Source organism: Chelonoidis abingdonii, chromosome 9 (assembly GCF_003597395.2).
Source record: "Chelonoidis abingdonii isolate Lonesome George chromosome 9, CheloAbing_2.0, whole genome shotgun sequence".
In the NCBI taxonomy this organism is placed as follows: domain Eukaryota; kingdom Metazoa; phylum Chordata; order Testudines; family Testudinidae; genus Chelonoidis; species Chelonoidis abingdonii.
The window spans coordinates 60,591,479-60,611,219 of record NC_133777.1 but is presented as its reverse complement, the minus strand read 5'-3'; the positions used below and the strand labels follow the sequence as shown (position 1 = coordinate 60,611,219).

Below are 19,741 nucleotides of genomic sequence, written 5' to 3'. Positions count from 1 at the left end.
AGACATTGGGACATCATAGAAGGGAACTGAGCTACTCAAGCTGAAGAGGAATGAAGAAATTGATGATGTTTTCAGCAGAGGTAGAGTGTAGGGAGTTGCACAGAATTACCAAGGTTATGAACGTTACAAAGACAAGATGGGTGAGGTAATATTTTTATTGAACCAATGTCTGTTGGTGAGCCAGACAAGCTTTTGAGTTCCAGAGACCTGAAGAAGAGCTCCATGCAGCTCAAAAGCTTGTCTCTCTCACCAACAGACATTGGTTCAATAAAAGATATTACCTCATCCACTTGTCTGTCTAATATCCTGGGACCAACATGGCTACAACAACTCTGTATACAAGGAGTGAAGGAGAGAGATAGGAGAGATGGAGTTGTGTTTCAGGGTGCTGCTCTTTTAGCTGGGAGACAATTAACTGAAATAAGGTGTGATGAAGTTATTAGTTTATTTGGTCACAAAAAGTCTGGACAGAGGTCAAAAGTTACATGCAGTTGCGTATAGGAGTGGTAGTTTATAAAAAATAAGGTATCAGAAAAAGAAATAGTTCAAAGGGCCAAGAATAATGACTCCACAGACAAGACAGAGAAAAAGCCATTGCACAGGGATTGAAAAGAGCAATGGGATAGGTAAGAGTGGAACCACAACTGCAGAGAAACTGAAAGTGCTTGCATAGATATGCAAATGTTCCAAGAGGATGGAGTAGTCTGCAATGTCAGAAGCTGCACTGAGATGAAGGAGAATGAGGCAAGAGAAGACATTAATAGCAGAATGGAGTTACTTGTATTTAAAATAGAATTTTATATTTATAAGTATTAAGGAGTTTATAATGGTAAATTTGAAAGTTATTAAGCTATCTGGACAGAGGTCAGTTTTCACTTCGTGTTTTTTCATCCCTTGTATTTTAGAAGATATAAAATACATATGTCAGAGTAGAGGTGAGTGGAAGAAGACATCCCTCCTCTAAGATAATTCAACAAACAGGTTTCCTCAAGCTTCTGTAACAACTTTTATACTTCAAATTCATTCTAATCACAGAAACAAAATGCTGTAGCTTTACCAAAATTACAAAATGCCAGCAAGTAACAAGTGTGTTACACTTCAAACCAGCTGTTCACTGCAGTTGTTGAAATGCTGGTAACTCCAGGAATGAGACTGCAGTATCTTTAGCACCTTATTTTAAATCAATCCTCAGTCTGTGCTGATTTCACCTATGTCATGCATGAGTACAGAAAACAGATAAAGTAAAACTGGATCTCTGACAAGCTGAATAGGAAAAGCAAGGAAGAACTGAGCCCTAACAAACTCAAAATACATCATAAAACCATAAGTAACCTTGCAGAGATAACAATGTATATGTAACTTTGAAGTGTGCACAAGTTTCAGTTTACCTCTCTAAACCACTACTCAAAAACAATGGTTACATTTTTTCAAGAGTCCAGTTCAGATTAGTGCTGTTTTTTCCTTAGTCCCTTGAAGGAGATTTCAGAATATTTCATCACTTACTACACGTTACTGTTAGAAACATTAATCCCAGATTTTCCTTTGTTCAATTTCATTTATCCAAGTTGAACTCTTAGACCATGTGTGACAGGGTGGCAAGATTCTACTGTTACCCATGTCTGTTAGCAGGGTATTGGACCCCTGCAGGAAGATGTAGATGAATTCCTCTTAACTCATCAGAGCAGGAGTAGTGAGCATTCAGGTGGAAGCACCAAGGTTGGCCTTGCCCAGGTGAAAGTGGACACACTGCAGTACTATGCTCATTCACGTGAAGTGTTGGGAATTGTTTGGGACATACCCATGAGTCTTCTGTAAGCTATGCTGCTCTGCTCTATGATTTTTTCCCAGTGAATTGTGGGAGAACTTGTTTGTCCTTTTGGGCACATGGGGAGAATTGTGGGAAGGCACTGGAGTTCAATCTGCACTGGAGTAGTTTAGCCTGCATCCACAGTATAAAGTGGATCAGTTACCAGCCCAAATGTAATCAGGATTCCAGGACAAGACAGCTAGCATAGGTATAAAGCATAAACACATTCAGGTCAGAGGTTTGTGTGTGTGGATGGGAGCCATTTAGGGACAACACGCAAGTAAGAGACCAAGTTAACTCTGCAGTGAAGACAAGCCCCCAAAAGTAACCTGAATATAAAGTAGTTGGGAATGGCTCTAGAATACAGGAGCTGAAGTCTGGGATGAAAGGATGCTAAGGTGGGAATTTATGGTAGCCAAGTCTTGGGTGAATTATGCGAACGCTACCTTGTAGGATATCTAATGAAAGATGGTAGTTAGCTCTTTGAGATGTATTTTGAAATATATACATGCCTGCAAAAATTTTAAATGGGGGGAGGAGGAGAGAGACCCTGAAAACCAATCCCCTTAATACTTCTAGTATCCTGTCAAGCATGTTTCTCATTTAGAAACACAGGAATTACCATGCTGCATCAGAACAGGGGTTCAGCTAGTCCAGTATTCTGTCTGAAAGTGACCAGCTTTAGCTTGTTCAGTGGAAGAAGCCCTGTTGTAGGTAGGTGTGAGACAGATAACCTGCCTCCAGGAAAACTTCCTACTAATCCAAGTTAGAGGTTAGCTTATGCCCCAAAAGTTGTCGGTTTATAGCCTTTCCAAAGCTATTGTTTAATGTTTATACTGAACATTCTTATTATTTATATACATGTGAAACTCCTTTTTGAAGCCTGCTAAGTTCTTGGCTTCAATACTATGTGGCAATGAGTTACACAGTCTGTAAAATAATGTTTCTTTTTATTAATTTTGAATCCCTTCCTTCAATTTCATTTAAAGTCCCCTTGTTCTTGCACTATGAGAAAGGGTGAACAGGAGATTCCCCTTCTACCTTCTCTACACCATTCCTTATTTCGATTACTGTTATGGCTCTTCTTATTGATCTCCAAAGGTCCCATGTTTTTCGGTCTCTCCATGTTTTTCTATCACTTCTGTTTTATCTTTTCTGAGACAGAGTGACCAGACCTAGACATTATTCCAGATGAGTGCAAACCACTGATTTCTAGAATGGAACTATAATTCCCAGTATTAGTCTCCATCTCATTCCTTGTACATCCTAATATTTTATTTGCATTTTTTACTGTTGTGGTACATCGAGAAGAGGTCTTCAATGAGCTGTTCACAATGATGCCAAGGTCTTTTTCCATAGGCACATCACCTTGCATTTGTTAACATTGAATTTCATCTTTCTTTGTGTTGCCATTCACCCATTTTATTCAAGTCCCTGACATTTCTCACAATCTTAAAGCAAAATGATCTAGATTTGTCCTCTTCAGATTTTACCATCTCACTGCTTGCCTCCTCCATCACAGCATTAATACACTGAACTACATTGGTCCCAGTATATAATCTAATTGCACTCCATTGTTAACTTTCTGACATGATGAAAACTGATCATATATTCCTGCTCTTTGTTTTCTGGTTTAGCAAGTTTCCAGTTCATGACAGTACTTTATCTCTCACATCTTGACTACTTAGTTTCTTTAGTAACCTCTTTGAAATTTTGTCAACGGCCTTTTAAAATCTAACTGAATTGCTGTCCTTTATTCACTGTTTTACTGACATGTTCAGATTAAGGTTTACCTAATCTTTAATTGCCTGGATCTCCTCGGTGTCTTTTAAAAATACAGCAACATTTACTGCCTGCCATTCCTCACATTCAAGAGAACTCATAGTTCAAATTAAGGTCCCAATCCTGCAAGATTTAGGCACATGCTTAATTTTAAGCACATGAGCTAGTCTCATTGATCTCACTGGGACAATTCATGTGTTAAAAGGTAAGACTGTAAACTATAAATCTTTGCAGAATCAGGGCTTTAAGATATGACTGGATATTTTAGTGACCTGCTTTATACAAATCAGAAAGGTCCATCAATGTACATTCCCAAATGATTGTTAAGAAAACACTCAACAAGACAGTTTAATATAAAATGTTTTTATTGTTTTTGAAAACATTTAAAAAACAATTTTGAGCACTTTCAATAAAAAAAATAACTGAAATGCTACTGCAATATTCAACTACTGTAGTTTCAGCAGTACAACAGACAACAAAACACTGGGGGCGGGGAATCGGATTTCCTGCACTAAATGAAAATGTAGAACAGGGATATTTCTTTCCTTATGGTGCAGTAAAGAAAGCACAGTATAGTACAAGACTATTATATGAACCTCAGATGCACTGCACAAGAAATGCTTTCCTTCTTTTCAGTTCAGAAGTCAGTGCTTATTGCAGTTATTTGCAAATTCTTTACTTCATGAATTCTTATCATGATAAAATGGTACAAAAATGTTTTTCAACACCAGAACAATAAAAAATAATCCAAGAAAGGAACATATTCAACAATAACTAAGCTAAATTAGTTAACATAAAAAAGTAAATTACTTGTGAATAACTGTGCTTGCCTGGTTAACACGGAACCAGTTTCAATACAGCAAAAGAATAAAAAAAATAAAGTGGTTACAGGAATATACCTAGTACTGTACAAGATAAGTCAATAACACTCATGCACGTCTTGTGATCATGTATTAACATGGTGAAGCAAACTAAACTTAATTTCTTCCTGCTGTAATATTCTCACGTAAGAGAATAAGAAATAGAAATATCTCATTGAGATCAATGCACATTGCTACATAAGACAACTTCATCTGTCATTTTTATGACATTTTGCCTTTTAATAATGAAACACATTAAAGTTTTTATCTGTGGGCCGTATTGGTTGCATTTATCCTAAGGAACGTGCCTGCCACAGGTTCAACAGAAATTTAGTGCAATAATATGAACCCCAGAAAGTTTGCTGGACTAACCAACCAAATTTAAAGTGTTTGCTGCAATACTGTACATGGGGTACAAATTCACTAGTCTTTATACTTTAGCAAAATATGCTATCAAAATAATCTCATTATTTTCTCATGTTAGTAGGAAGCCAGTAATGTAAACAAGGGGTCAGAACTGTCTCAAATTATTATTTTTGGAGTATCTGACACAGACAGGCTTCCATTAGTTAGAATCACAGAGTTTTCCTTTGGGTATTGCGTACTTTGGTGTGCAGTAGTGCTCTGTCTCAATGTACAGTAAAGAAGTAACTAGCACTAAGAACAGGGATCTAACAGATTATTAATTTTAACAGCAAACACACAAACACCAATAAACTAATACATACCAATGTACAAAGCTGTGAGCTAGCCTAGCACCATTTGTTGATGTGAAAATGTTTTACCCTTATGCCTGGTAATTTAATGAATCCTTATTGAATTAAACACCCATTTGCCTTAAATCCACTGATTAAATAGTATTCCTATTTGCCTGCTAATTAAGTGAAAGGAAAACTTTCTGCTAGGCCCCCATGTAGCGTTTGATTTAAAAGTGTTTTTTAACACATTTTAAAAACCTTCGGTGATGACTGCATAATTTTGAAAAAGTTTTTAAATTTACTTTAGCTTTGCTGAGAAATGTTCTTAAAACAAGAATTTGGAAGGACTAGTTGTATTCAGCTATTGTGCAGTGCTAGCAGCACAGAGGCAAGGGAAGAACGTCACGCACATACACAGAACACCATAATACCGGTGCAGATGCTCCCCCATGTATATGCCTTCCTTTGTCATCCCCCCATGTTAGGCCTGCTGGAAGTGCAGGGTTAACATATGCACAGTGGTGCTGGCACTTGATACAGGATCAGATCTGCGAGGCACTGAGCATCTCAAAATACATCAGTTCAAGATCCACCTTGGGCAACTTCTTTTAAAAAGAGAAATGGCTCTAATGTGTATTTATTGGTAGAAATCAACAGAACATGGAAATAATCAAACCCAAAGCTTACCATATAATAATACCTCCCCCACAAACTGGAAAAAATTTGCAAGTGTCTCTTAAGAAAACTAAAGGAGTCTGTCTGAGGAGGGGCATGAACTCTCTCTATGGTCTGCTGCCTGTGGAATCAGGTGCTGCAGCATGGCACCACTGTTTGTCCTTCATCAGAAGAGCTCATGTGCTGGGGGCTGCCTAAGTTCAGTACTTTTATCCCAGGGACCAGGAGAAGCAAGGATGTACTAGCATCTGGAGTGCTAGTGCAGAAGCACCGTGAAAATGAATGCTGTGAAAATCAAATACTGAAGATTTCAGATCATTAGCAGAAATGCCACAAATTACCAAAACACATTTCAAGAACCAAGAAATTACCAAAATACATTTAAAGAGCTGAAAATCTGGTCCTCTCTTCCTCGTTTGCCAAATCTAGATGGAAGCATTCTGCCTCTCTCCAACATGAGCTGATAACCTCACAAACCTCTAATGCGACACTCTGCTTTATGTTCTACTGATGTCATCAGTCCATAGGAGAAAGTACTAAACCCCTTACAAAGCTCCAGGAACAATACTACAAAGTGATTTGCCTGCCTGGCATCTCAGTGACACTCCACATTGGAGTCAGTTTGCCTGTACAGACCCCCTTTGTAGCATTAGGGCCTCAGCTGGTTAAGTACCTTTCTCTGTTCATCATTAGAGATTTTTACAATACTTGAATTCTTCTTTTACTTTTAATGACAAGGGTTAAAGTTTTCTAAACCTCTTAAATAACTTAGGAGTCTAAATCTTATTGACTGTCAATGAGATTTAGGATCCTTAGTACCTAAGACAGTTTTGAAAATGGGACATAAGCACTTTTGAAAATTTTACCCAAGGACTTCATGTGTCTTCTTGCATGTTTGTAAAGTGCCTGGTAACATTATGGCTCTATAGAAGTTATCAGCCAACAACAGAACATTTTTATCCTCTTCTTTCTTTTCAGGAGGCACAGAAAGGGGCAGCCTACTGAAAAATACAGAGGAAAAACACTTTCCTCTTCCCCCCCATTAGGTTAGAACAGATGGGTTTAATAACAAATCTTAACACAGTAATACTTTAATAAGCTCATGCAGCCATTCTACTAAAAAAAGAAAAATGTCATGTCACCTTCTCTAATTCTGATAAATAATAAAACAGTAACTATCATTTTCTAATATACATATGTCTACTTTTATTAAGCCTCAGTGCTCAGAATCTTTTTTCATGCATTTTTACCTCATATTAAAACCCAACATTTAAAGTGAAAACTAAAATAACATTAAGGTGAGGTCACAGATATCTATGGCTAAAAACACTAAATATATATATTTAAAATAAAATTTTAGTGCATTTTTCTCTTTCCTTGATCGTTCCCATTATTTTCTCCTATCTTAGCCCTTCATCATAGATGTAAATGGTGCCACAGACATTTCTCATGGTTCACCACAGAACTGCAGCTCTGGGTAATGCTCAATGACAACACTACTTGTATGCCCTTCATCAAGCTGTAACCCCTCTCTCTCATCAACTGCCTACTTGTCTACAAGTCCCACACATTTCTGACTCGAGTAACACAGGCCAATATCAAACATCTCCTCAGAAGTAGCAGGCAATACAAACAAAGTACTGAATCTCTAGTAACAAGTAAGTTGGATTTAAAACCCTCCAAACACCTCTACTGAAGTTGTGAATGCTGGTTTTCAATCACTTTGTATATATATTTTTGCTACAATAAGAAATGCTATTAAGTGGGAACCCTATAAAATTTAAATTCTAATGCTGGCTCTTCAATAGCCTTCAGAAATTTATTTAAAATTTAAAAGACTGCCTATTCCCAGCTGAAGAATAAGTGACTTGTACAGCAAACTTTTTTTAAAAATGCCACAATTCTTAGCAAGTGTTTCTGCTGCAGGAGGCACTTCCATTAAGACAAATACAATACGTCTGTCTTTCAGATACAGTGTGCTACATACATATTATTAAACAAATTTAACCCAACATTTCAACAGCAGGATGATCCTTACTCTCCATCCACTCAAAACCTGATGTAGTCATTGAGTTAATGGATTCATTGCAGATTTGTTGAAACAAGGGATCATTCTTTAATTCCTCCAGTGTAGCATCGTCGTCTTGTCCCTGCTGACGACCTGGATCAAACAGTAGATTTGTATCTAAAGTATTCAGATCATTAATGCTGCCTGAGAGGTCGGAAGACAACCTGATGTCGCTGGAAAAGACAGATGCAACGTTATTGAGATCTGACACCACCTGATTCACCAGCTGCTGGTTGGTTTGCAGATTGTCCTCCCCTAAAAAGTCTTTTACAGTGCTGCTGAAATCTAATTGCTGTTCTCCAATTTCTGATTGTGCTTGGTTATCTTCAGAAGAAAAACTGATCTGATCGGTGCTGCTGTTTTTTGTGAGGTAACTTGGTGTTTGGAATTCATAAACTGAAGTGCTGGAATTGATTATATTTTGCGGGTTGGCACTAGGAAAAGTGGTGGATGTTTCTAAAATCTGAGTGAGATTCATCCTCGCTGTGTAATTTGAAGGCATGTTGTTCATTCCCAAACCTCTCACTGCATCATCGCCATCAGAATCAAGTTTGCTTAACAACACATTTGTTATTTTTTTAGTGTTTGTTTGTTTCTGAAGAGAAGGGAAGGCCGTCTGCATCATGACAGTCAAAGGGACTGACTGACTCCTTTGAGCTATATTATTGGCACTAGTGTCAGCATGAATATTTGTGAACACACTGTGAACTTCAGGTGTCACTGGACTTCCGAAAGGGGTCAAGTTAGAGCGTGGTATATTAGAAACTGGATAGACAGTGCTTCCACTAAGATTACGTTGGCGATGGACAGCAGGGCTTACACTCCGGCATCTAAAACTGTTATTGAGAGAGGAACTTGTTCCTTTGTTGTCAAGAGGAGCAGGAACAGCAAAGCCTTCCTGCTTGTTGGTGCTATTTACAGAGGCTCCCTGATGTGATACAGGTGACACAGGAGTCACACGACCAAAGTGAGTATCATGGTGCCGAGACTGAGATTGATATGACTGGCCAGGAACTGCAAAAGCATGAGGTTTCCTGAAACGGTCTTCCACTAGCTCCTGATAGCTTGGAAGAATGCCATGATTTGAAACTGATGAATTAGTGACTCCACTGTACCCGTTATTCATCCACTCAAGTTTGGTTTTATCAGGATGAGTAGCCATAGGTCGCTGCATTGGTTTCACAGGGCTACTTGAAACAATGCTGGCATCATGGTATGCCATACTGGAGCTTATTGGAGTAAATGCAAAAGGATTTCTGCATTCCACAGGACTAGGAGGGACACTGCTGCTGCAGTTTGAATGTGGTGTGCCAATGGGTGTATGCCGGCTACTTCCCAGAGCACTGTCTACAGGAGTAGTCTGAGCCAGTCGTGAGCACGGGCTCTCTCGTGACACACTCTGAGATCCAGCAATCATTTCTGACGTGGGTGTTGGAGTCGGAGTCGGGGTAGGTGTGGGAGTTGGGGTAGGTGTGGGAGTGTGAATTGGAGTGCCATTGTTGTGGATTGAATGGTAGAAGTGCGTATTGCTTGGATGAGATGACATAGGAGCTCCTTGAGCTGCTGTCTGATTCTGCAGTGCCATTCCCAGACAACTACCATAAGGATGAGAACTGTTCATTGACATTTGCTCCTCCATGAGCACCAGTTCCTCCACAATGCTGTCCTGTGTAAGGTCATCATCAAATGAAAAGAAGTTTTCATTTGACTGAGGGACCGTATGTTCGAATTCTTTTAGCTCAGACTGCAGAGGTAACGGTAACTGATTTGAGGACTGTGCTTGTATTTGACCTAAAGCTGATTCTTGGATCTGGCTCTGTAACTGCTGGCTGTATGTATCCTGTTGTATTCCTTCACAGTGCACTGGCTCCCATACAGATTCCTGTAAATCATTAGAGTCAGACTGTCCTGTAATAGTCATAACACTGATATCTTGCTGCTGTTCAGAGTTCACAGATGTAAAGTCAGAGGTTTTAGTGATATGCTGCCATGCATTTGGATTAAAGCTGCCATCAGATTTTGAATCATTTTCTAAGATAAACAAATTTCCTTCCAATTTTACTTTTATATCTGGAGAGGAGGCTGTGAGCTGCTGCCCCAAAGCAGAATCACTGGTATTTATAACATTGGAATTAAATGGACAGTTTGTCACTAAGTGTGTTGAAGCTGTAGAATTTACTTTTATAGTGACCTTGCTAGGAACGTGAGCAAGTGCTGCAGTACTGTCATTTCTAGCTAATGATACAACCTTCGGAACCTTCTTAACACTGCTTCCTTTTTGACCTTCCATGCTACCTGCTGAAAGCTGCTCCACAAGTGGTTTCTTTACAGGTGGTACCTGGGACTCCTGAAGCGTAGAAGGCAATCGCTTCCTTGGACTTTTAGTGCATGTTTTATCTTTAATAGTAGAATCACCACTAGGAGGTGAACTGATGCTGGTATTGGAGAAGTTTTGAGTGGCCACTGAGAGAGTAAGAGTGCTTTGATTATTGCCTGCTGAAGAAACTGGTATGATTTCTTTAGGTCGGGCTTTAGATTTGGTCCTTGCTCCTTCAGCTCTCTGATCACAGCCCTTAACTGTTTTCACTTCACTGATGCTCTCAGTTGAAGCTTTCAAGGTTGTACCCTCAAAATGATTCCTCTGAGCAGCAGGCAGGCCTGGTGCTCCTTTTATAGCTTTAGACACATCAGAATTCTCTTGGCACTGTATTGGGTTCTCATCCAGTACTGCTTCTGGTTCCATTTTGATCTCAACTGCAGGTGTAGCTACAACACTGCTTGTCTTGGATCCTGGAGACTGAAGTGAAACGACAGACCCATTTTTAATCTGAGGAACAGTCCTCGATTCTTCCATTGCTCCTATACTGCCATTCAATGAAGTAGTGTGTTTGACGGGTACACTACTGCTGCTAGGGGCAAGAGATATTGCTGTCATTTTTACCACGTTTAAGGAATTTACATGTGGAGCTGGCACAACTGTCTTGATTGGGCTACTGGTGAAAAGCACCGTAGTAGGCGAGCGGATGGTGAGAGCACTGGTGTTTGCTGGCTTAGGTAAGATCTGTGGGTAACGATGCCGGGCAGAACGGTCACCAACTGGACTGGCTGGAACATTCTGAGGAGTCTTTGGTGACTGCTTGACTGACTGCATGTGCTGAGTGACCACCTGAACATTGAGCGGAAGAACTTTGCCATCAGAGGAGCCCATGGGACTTGGAGATGTCACTAGCTGTCTGGTCCTCGGTACCTGCATGTGGAGAAAAAGGACACACAATTTAAACAAAAGTATACATGCCATACATAATCTAATGGATAAAGTCAGATTAATGGGCAGTCAGAGTGCCACATCCTAAGGATTAAAAGGATGCTGCACTGTTATTTATATATAAAACTGCAAACAGGTACCCATCCTACACTCTAGTTGCTCTTCCAGAATACCAACACTCACATCACCACCATCATGGACAATCCCAAAGAGATATAGCCTCCCTGCAGCCTGTCACAGTAAATACTCAAAACATACAGTAAAGCCGCTCTTCCACCTCAATGGTCAACTGCCCCACAATTTACAAATCAGATCACAAGAGGAGGTATAATGACAAAGCAACAAGGCCTCACTATCCCTAGCCCACCTCTTCCCCAAGTTCCTGGGGAAAGGATGAAAGACAATATAGTTGAGTACTAAGGCCAGGAAAAAATCAGAACAGAACAAATAATCCTTGTTGCCTAACCATGACTAGGGCTTCTAAGCACTATGGCAATACAAATAATAATCCAGATAACTAAAATCTGCACCAAATACTAGGGGCTTGATTCTTGTAAAATTGAGGCCCTATTTTAAGTGCAATTTTGCAGAATGAAGGGGCAATCATTGACATGTCCAGGTCCGTTCCAGCCCTACATTTCTATGATTTAGATGCAGGGCCTTGGAGTGTTGATTGAAGATAGACAGAGAGGGGAAGAGATCTTCAAATGTTAACTTTTAAATTTCTACCAGTGAATAAAATACAAATCCAACATTATTCGGGCAGAAACTGACTTAGCTATCAAAATATACAATAAAGACAAAAGTCAGGTTTTGTTCAGCCAAAACAAACAAGTCTGTACTACAGCACAGATATTCAAATAAAGGTTAAACTGATGCCAGTACAAAGCCCTCTGGACTAATGAAGCCACATTTATATACCACATGAAAGGCTTAAGCAATGCATAGGGCTTTGTGCAATCTTCAGAACTCAGGTAAATTTTGCCCTAAAGATATAATGATTCCCATTTAAAACCCAAATTATTCCTGGTTTAAGTGCCACTGTCACCGACTTACACCCAGGATGAACGTAGCCCATGCTGTGTAAGTGTCTGTAGCAGGGTGGTTACCCCACTCCTGCCCTGAAGGGCTTAAAACAGCCCTGGGAGAGGGCTGTGGGAAGGAAAGCAGCTAATAGGCTGATTGGGGAAGCAGCTGCAGCTGTGCCATGCCCCAATCAGACCTCAGCTGGCCCTGTGTAATAGGCTGGGAGCCAGGAGCTCAGCAGTCTCTCTCTAGCTGTGGAGGGAGATGGACCTGCCTGCAGGGACCCAAGCAGAGTATCTGAGTGGAACTGGGGAGCTCCAGCCTGGAAAGCCCCAGGATGTGGCCTAGCAGAAGGCCAATGGGTACTGGGGGTTGCAGAGGGCAGCCCAGGGGTAGGCAAAGGCAGCAGGTCCAAACCCAACAATGCCGGTGATGAGTAGGTTGATACTGCAGTCTGCCCCAGCGCGTGGAGGCTAGACCATGACTAGCAGTAGCCTTATACTGAGGTGGGGATGGGGGGAGGGGGCTCCTCGGGGAGGGGAGACCCTGAGAGAAAGGGGTTACTGCCAGGGGGCAGCACCCCAGATAATGGGGCACTGGGTCTGGGAGGGACATGGAGGCCAAGCGGCAGCAGGACACCAGCCTGCAGAGGGCGCTCTGGAGGCTGGATGAGCTAGTTCCCAGAGACAACCAGCAGGAGGTGCTGCAGGGGTGATTCCCACATAGCAACAGCATCATTCTACTACATCCACATTCATCAGACAAAATTATTACATTTATAGGTTTGTCACTTATTTGGAATAACAGAAAAAGTCCCTGGAAGAGGAAAAGAAGGGTCACAGCATCTATCTCTCAACATTCATATAGCAACAGGAAGCCATTAGTCTGTGATAACTTTCTGTTTGCTTAAATATTTCCAGAATAAATATAAAATAGAGAAAAACAGTTTCATAAGGTTGTCTGAGTTGAAAACTGTTGGCGCACATTACCGGTATGGGGCTGGGTACAGCTGCCACTACGATACCAATAGGTTGAGGAGACAAGATTGCAGGACTTCCATTAGAAATACTTGTTACTCCATTGGCTGTAGCTCCTTCTGTTTTCTTTGCTGGAGATTCTCCTGGCAAAGGAGACTGCAGTTTCTGTTCCTGTTGCTTCTTCTGGATCTTACGCTGTAGCTGCTGCTTGGCATCAACTGGTGATGGGAGAGTTTTCACTTGAGGCTGAAAAGAATTACTTTCAGCCGTGGGTATAAAAGCAGAGGGTTGAGGGACCCCTTTTATTCCTGAAAGGGAAAAGAACAAAAGTGACATATGCCATGTATGTTGTGTGATATTTCTAAACCTATATACATGGCAACATGTGCAAATGTGTGTGTGCATACACACACACAATGAAAACATTCATGAGGGGTTTTGTACTTGGAATAGTTATTTACTGATAAAATTTATTTCTAATACTGATGATAAAACCCCTTGGTGCTGGGCAAGCTGGATATGTTGTTGCTCAAGTATTTTGGATCAGCATTTTGTTTCCGGAAATACCAATTTGCAGTATCCAAGTTAACACATACTGACAGTGTGTCCTTCACATAATTGTCAGTAGATGGCAGTGAAAATACTTTTTAAGCATCTTAAATCTGTTTTTTGTTAATGCTTATAGCACTTTTAAAAATTACACATTCCAAAACACAAGTTTGTGCCATGGACAATAAGTGCTGAACAGATTATACAGCATTTAAATCCCCTTGGACAGTCTGGGGAGAGTTCAGCAGTATACAGTGTCGAATACCAGTTGCAGTACAAGTGTGGAAGTGATATTAGCATGTAATAGGTAATGCTAGAAGTGCTTAATAATGCTACTAGTGCATGGAAGGGTGCGAGACACAACATGGAGAAGGTGAAAAACTGAAAAGACAATTGAATGCAGAAGGGGAGATGGAGATACAGAAGACTGAGAAAAGCACTCTGTGGAAACAATGTCCCTGATGTCAGAGACGATGTCAGAGACAAACAGTAAAGCCTCCTGGCAACTGTTTTTACCTGTGCAGTCAGGACTAATCCACTTTTTAACCTGTAACCAAATCACGTTACAACACTGATCTTCAGAAAGTTTAGTAACAGTTCCAGGACTAGTATGTTCTTAAAATGATGCTTGTGTAAATGGGTTCTAACACTGTTTCCTTTCCACATTACAAGTGTTTAAAAGCTGTACATGAGACAACTCTTAATTATGGTTCTCTAGATACATCATTTTAAGCCAAATGGTCTGCAACATACAGCATGTGCTCAGAAGGTGCATCCTAGACATCTCACTTGGGAGCAGCAGTCACTATGTTTGAATAACACTAGGAATGCTGCAGCATGTTACAGCCTTCACCGCAATTCCTTTTTCACTTAAGAACTGAATTGTCCACATCTTGAGTGACCTGGGATGAATGTTGAAGGGGAAGATCAACTATGGGAATGCATGCGATTGCGCTCTCTCTCCAATCTGCACTATGGACAAACTGTTCTCTGCAAAAAAAAGCAAAGATAGTTTAGTTCCGAAAAGAGAGGAGGAAGAGGTTTGGTGCCCAGAACATGGACAGTGAGGTGTGTGGAGCTATCAGCTTCTAAGGACAGCACAGAGGGAGAGCGCTTTTGGAGTATCCTCATGAGCCCTTGCAAGAATGATCCACTCACTTCCTTGGACTACCATATCATCTAGAAGGGATGGAAAGAAGTTTCCTTAGCTGAAGTACTGAGTGAAGGGTCATTTACGATTTTCTTGTGGTGGCACAGCTGCTGAAGCTAAGAGCACATATCTGAGGGGCAGTATGAAGGGGGTGGAGATTTGCACTGCCATGTACCAGCCCTGGAGATGGGCAAGGAACTGATAAGGGCCATAAGGAATAGGAAACTTTAGTTATGAGCTAGGAACTCTAATTATGAACCGCAGATGCCAGTGACTGAAAAGGGGGATGAGCCAGAATTTTGCAGGGGAGAGGAGATTAATTGTGATTTTCCCCATTTTATTTATTTAAACAAATGATCATCGTAGTCAGTCATCCTTTTTACATTCCAAAGGCTCTCTTTGTAGCCAAGAGGGCTACCTGGGTAGCATGCACAAGTTTACACTGATACTTAATAGAACTATTGAGAACTTAGGCCAGATGTTTTGAGACACAAACACACAGTGAGAGCAAGTTTTGATGCACAAGAAATCATAATTTCTCCCTTATAGCTCAAGAACAGCAATTTTTACTTCAGGAATTTACTTCAAACCTTCCATATCAAACAAGTATTCTCTAATCGCCTGTTAATAATAACGAGAAGTTTAAGACTAAAGGGAGTCTCTGAAAATGATGAAGGAACATGAGATTTTTTTTACACAAATAATTACATGTTTCTCGCACCTTTGTCTAAACCACTGGGTTTTGGCCGCTCTCGGAGTTAGGATACTGGACTAGATGTAACAAGGGAGTGTTTCAGTATGACAATTTCTATGTTTCTACATGTAAATTGTCTTTTAACCTTAACAATGGAGTATTTATTGTAGCTCCTTAATCATAAATGAAAAGCTAAATAAGATAACATGCTTGGGAGAGTTGCACAATGTCACAAACTTGCACCAGCAGAAGCCCAAGCTCTATTTTTAGTATGGTTGATGCTGACACCTGCTGACCTACTTGTGTTACCTGAACCAGAGCAAACATTTCAGGACAGTTTGCACCTGACATGCATCAAGATTGCCCCTGAGAACATCAGTTGTTGAAAGAAAATTAAATAAGAGCTGAGCTAAATTCACCTAACAGAAAATTCACACTAAATCGATTTATATGCATTTCTGAAGTGTTGTCACTGTTGGAGCAGGGCTGTATAGCAGCACAAAGTATGTAAGCACATGCCTGAATTTAAGCATATGAATAGTCCCCTTGATTTTAATGTAATTGATCATATGCTTCAAGTTCTGCATACCCTCAGGTCAGGATGGATTTGATTTAAATCAAAATTTATTTAAATCACTAGTCAGGAAGACCTGATTTAATAATGGATTTCTACATAAAAGTGCATTCTTGTTGGTTGTTATAACCTTAATACACATTCTTCACGACTCAGAGATAGATGCAGGTTTCATTTTAGAAGGTACACACTATACATTTTTAAAGTGATTTATTTTGGAAAACTTTTCAGGTTAGTTTTACAGCTATATCAGAAAATGAATGATTGTCTGGTTATTTCATTTACCAAAGATAACTGAAGCAGATATTTATGAAGTCACTGGGAGGTGAGCTATCTCCAATTCAACAGGTTAATCATTAATATTTGGAGGATTTTCTTGCCATGCTGTGTTAGGAGGAGCATATCACCAGACAGACATTTAAATTGTTTTATTTAACTAGAACAACGTTATGTATTCTAGATTTTTTTTCTTCAACAGCAATCATATAATATTTTAACAAAAAAAGCATATGAATTTTTGAATTTAGTTAAACATTCAAGTTTTTTAAAATCAGGTTTGTTTTTGTTAAAATTGTTTTTAACTAAAATAGTTAAATGAAATATTAAAAAAAAATTAAATCGACATGTTAGCCAGGTCAACATGAGAAACTTAAAATACTGGCTTCTGCAGCTAACTCAGTCGTCTTCACCTTCATTTTCTTCTTTGTTCATAATCTGGAAAAGGAAAAACAAGCTTTCCTGCCTTTTCAGGTCCCAAACAATTTCTCAATTTGGAATGAATTAGTCTCAAGGAAGAAAATATTCTTTCTACACCAGCAGAAGAAGCTACTGCTGTTAAAAGTGAGATGATCACTTCAACAGTCTCTGAATCCAAGTGCTTAAGTGACTTCCACCACCAGTTCAATGGTGTGACTTTCTTTAAAACATCACCAGCAAACATGTATTTCTTGAATGGTTCACACTTAGTCTTGAAGTTTATTATAGTTGGCATTATGGAAGGATGGTTGCTGGATGTCCATGTCATAGCCAGCTCCTCTTCTTCAGCAGTTAAGGTTTGACCCTGGTACCTGGTATTGAGAATATTTGCAAGAAAATGAGCTGGAGATAGTGCTTGTCCCATTTGTTTTTTAATGCTTGTCATTTAACTCTGTCACTGCATATTTTCTCTTTTTAAGGTCTCACGCAGTTCCTTACAAATTTCAACAGCATCAGCAATACAACAGCTATTTCCCTGCATTTTGTTCAAGGCTACAAAAAATAGGCTTCAGGGTACATGAAAATGTGTTTAACATTTCTCTTAAGCCCAATACTGAGAACTTTGGCTGTGACAGTGCTATCTATTTTTTCACAATTTTGTTCACAAACTGTCATCAGATTAGGCCAGTTCTTGATGTAGTGCTCAAAACAGTCCACTACTGAGTTCCACATCGTGTCTTGTGGGAGAGTTAGCTTGGTTTCTCCCACTTTTTCCAGAGCAGCTGCTGCAAAGTGGTTGTTAGGGAAGTATTTTGCAATTTCAACAACATTAGTTTTTATTTCTGGAACACTGAAGTCTTTGGCTAGGAGGTGCATTAAATGAGCACTGCTTGGGACTCTCTTCTAAATAATTTCTTCTTATTGGATACAATTGCAGTATTGTCTGTGACCAAGCTGCATACTAGACATTTGAATTTTATTTTTCACTTTGTTATCGCTGTTACTGCTACTTCTTGTAAGTATTCTGCTGTGTGTGCATTTCTTGATGCATCAATTGTGTCTGTAAGGAAGATATTCCCTTCTTCTGTTGTCACACAAGCACATACAACAGGATCATTGTGGACATTACTCCACCCATCAAGACTCAAATTGACAATTTCACCCTCTAGACTTTTTGCACGCTGCTCAAGTTCTCTTTCATAATCTTTATCCAACAATTTGCTTGCAACATCTGCTCTGTTGAGTGGACTGTATCCTGGTCTTAATGACTGAGCCATGTTAATGAAGTGTAGGTTCTCAATCATACGGAAAGGAGAGTTTGTTGCATAAACAAACCAGGCAATGTTTTCATCAATTACCTCTTTTTGTAATCTGCTGGTTCTTATCACAAACTTATCTATGGCTGCTTCTGGATGATGGAGATTTTTTTTCTTTTTGCTACGGGTGATAGCCACAGTATATGTGACATACATGATGTGACTGAAACACTATCATTGGCAGATAACTCTGAAACTATAGAAAATGATGGTGATCTCAAAGGTGGATAGTCTTCAGAATCCTGTATGTTGATGATGGAGTCTCCTAAACAAAATAAATCAATGCAGTTATTTAATTATTATTACCATACTGCTCATTTAGTATTACTCATTGAATTCACTGACACTCAATAATACTTTAAAGGTGAAATTGTAAAATGAAGATCTGCCTATTTCAGCTAAATTTTTTTTTAAAATTTTTCTTTTTATCACAATGCACTAAAAGAGCACGTAATCATACGTTGGTGTATTCCGAAATGGACTGGTGGAGTAATCAACTAGCAAGAATGACGTTTGTTATTTTTTGGCTCCTACGCACTAGGTAGGAATTTCTGAGTGAAGCGATGTATCCCAGAAGGAAGTGCACAGACACCTCATAATGAACAGAAGTATGAAATAAAAAAGGTAAACAACAACTGAGCAAGATACCCTGCCATTACAGGGCATCACTTACGCATTACTCATCTTCAATGCAGCTCTCCTCATCTGCCAGTAAGGAACACTTTCTTTCAAATGATGTGCTTGATTGATTGGGGCAACTAGGGCTTGCATTTCGTTGTGTTGGCACTTGTTCCTTTCATACATGCCTGTCTTAACCCCACAGGTAGAGGAACGTTCATTAAAATATTCCCAGACTCGGGTCCTTTACAGCCTGCGCCATAAAGGTTTCCCTCAGTGAGAGAATGGTAGGTAGATCTCAAATCAATGAAGGCACATCAAGAAAGACCTCAAGAACTCTGGAATATGATGCTCAACTCCGTTCACTTTGTTTCTCACATTTATCTGTTCCTCCTTCTCACATTTATCTCCAATACTTCTCCTTGTCCAGATCTATTCCATCACCAACAATCTTCTATTCATTGAACTTTTTGAAACTTTGCACTTTTAGAGAGAGGTAAGGGATTGACTCTGTGTACACAAATTTGCAGAGGGACAATAGGGTTGAGGTCTGTAATTTCTCATTTCTATATATTATTTATTTAAAAACATTTTTGCTGTTAACAAGGCATGTTATCTCTGGAGATACAAATCCACTGTTTGAGAACTGCAAAACTAAGCATCTCTGATGGTATCTTCTAGACTGAGCACTGAGTCCGACTGGGTAGATAGATTAATTTAAATAATCTATACAAAAGACCCTGGATCTCCATAACATTGGGTCCCTAATCCATGAACTATTGGAATGAATTTACAAAACTTGTCTTAAACATTACATGAATATATTGTCTCATACTATAGAATTAGAATTTATAATCGCTATTCCATGATGAGATATCTTTGAGCTATAATGTATCTTAATTAAAACTATCTTTAGATAGGTTTTTTCCCCCAAAATCAGATTTAAATAAAAAAATCAGATTTTTTATTGATTTTTATCCACCCTG

At 39.5% G+C, this 19,741-nt stretch overlaps 1 protein-coding gene across 1 annotated transcript in view; it reads right to left on the bottom strand.

Moving 5' to 3' along the window:
- Nucleotides 1-3,936: 3,936 nt before the first annotated feature.
- RFX7 (regulatory factor X7) overlaps nucleotides 3,937-19,741 on the bottom strand; it is a 108,278-nt gene continuing 92,473 nt past the window's right edge. Inside the window, exons 8-9 of the mRNA XM_032777634.2 lie at nucleotides 13,171-13,466; nucleotides 3,937-11,137 (exon numbers count right to left, since the gene is read on the bottom strand). Coding sequence (XP_032633525.1) covers nucleotides 7,826-11,137; nucleotides 13,171-13,466 — 3,608 coding nt within the window. The 3' untranslated portion in view covers nucleotides 3,937-7,825. The remainder of the gene's footprint in view (nucleotides 11,138-13,170; nucleotides 13,467-19,741) is intronic.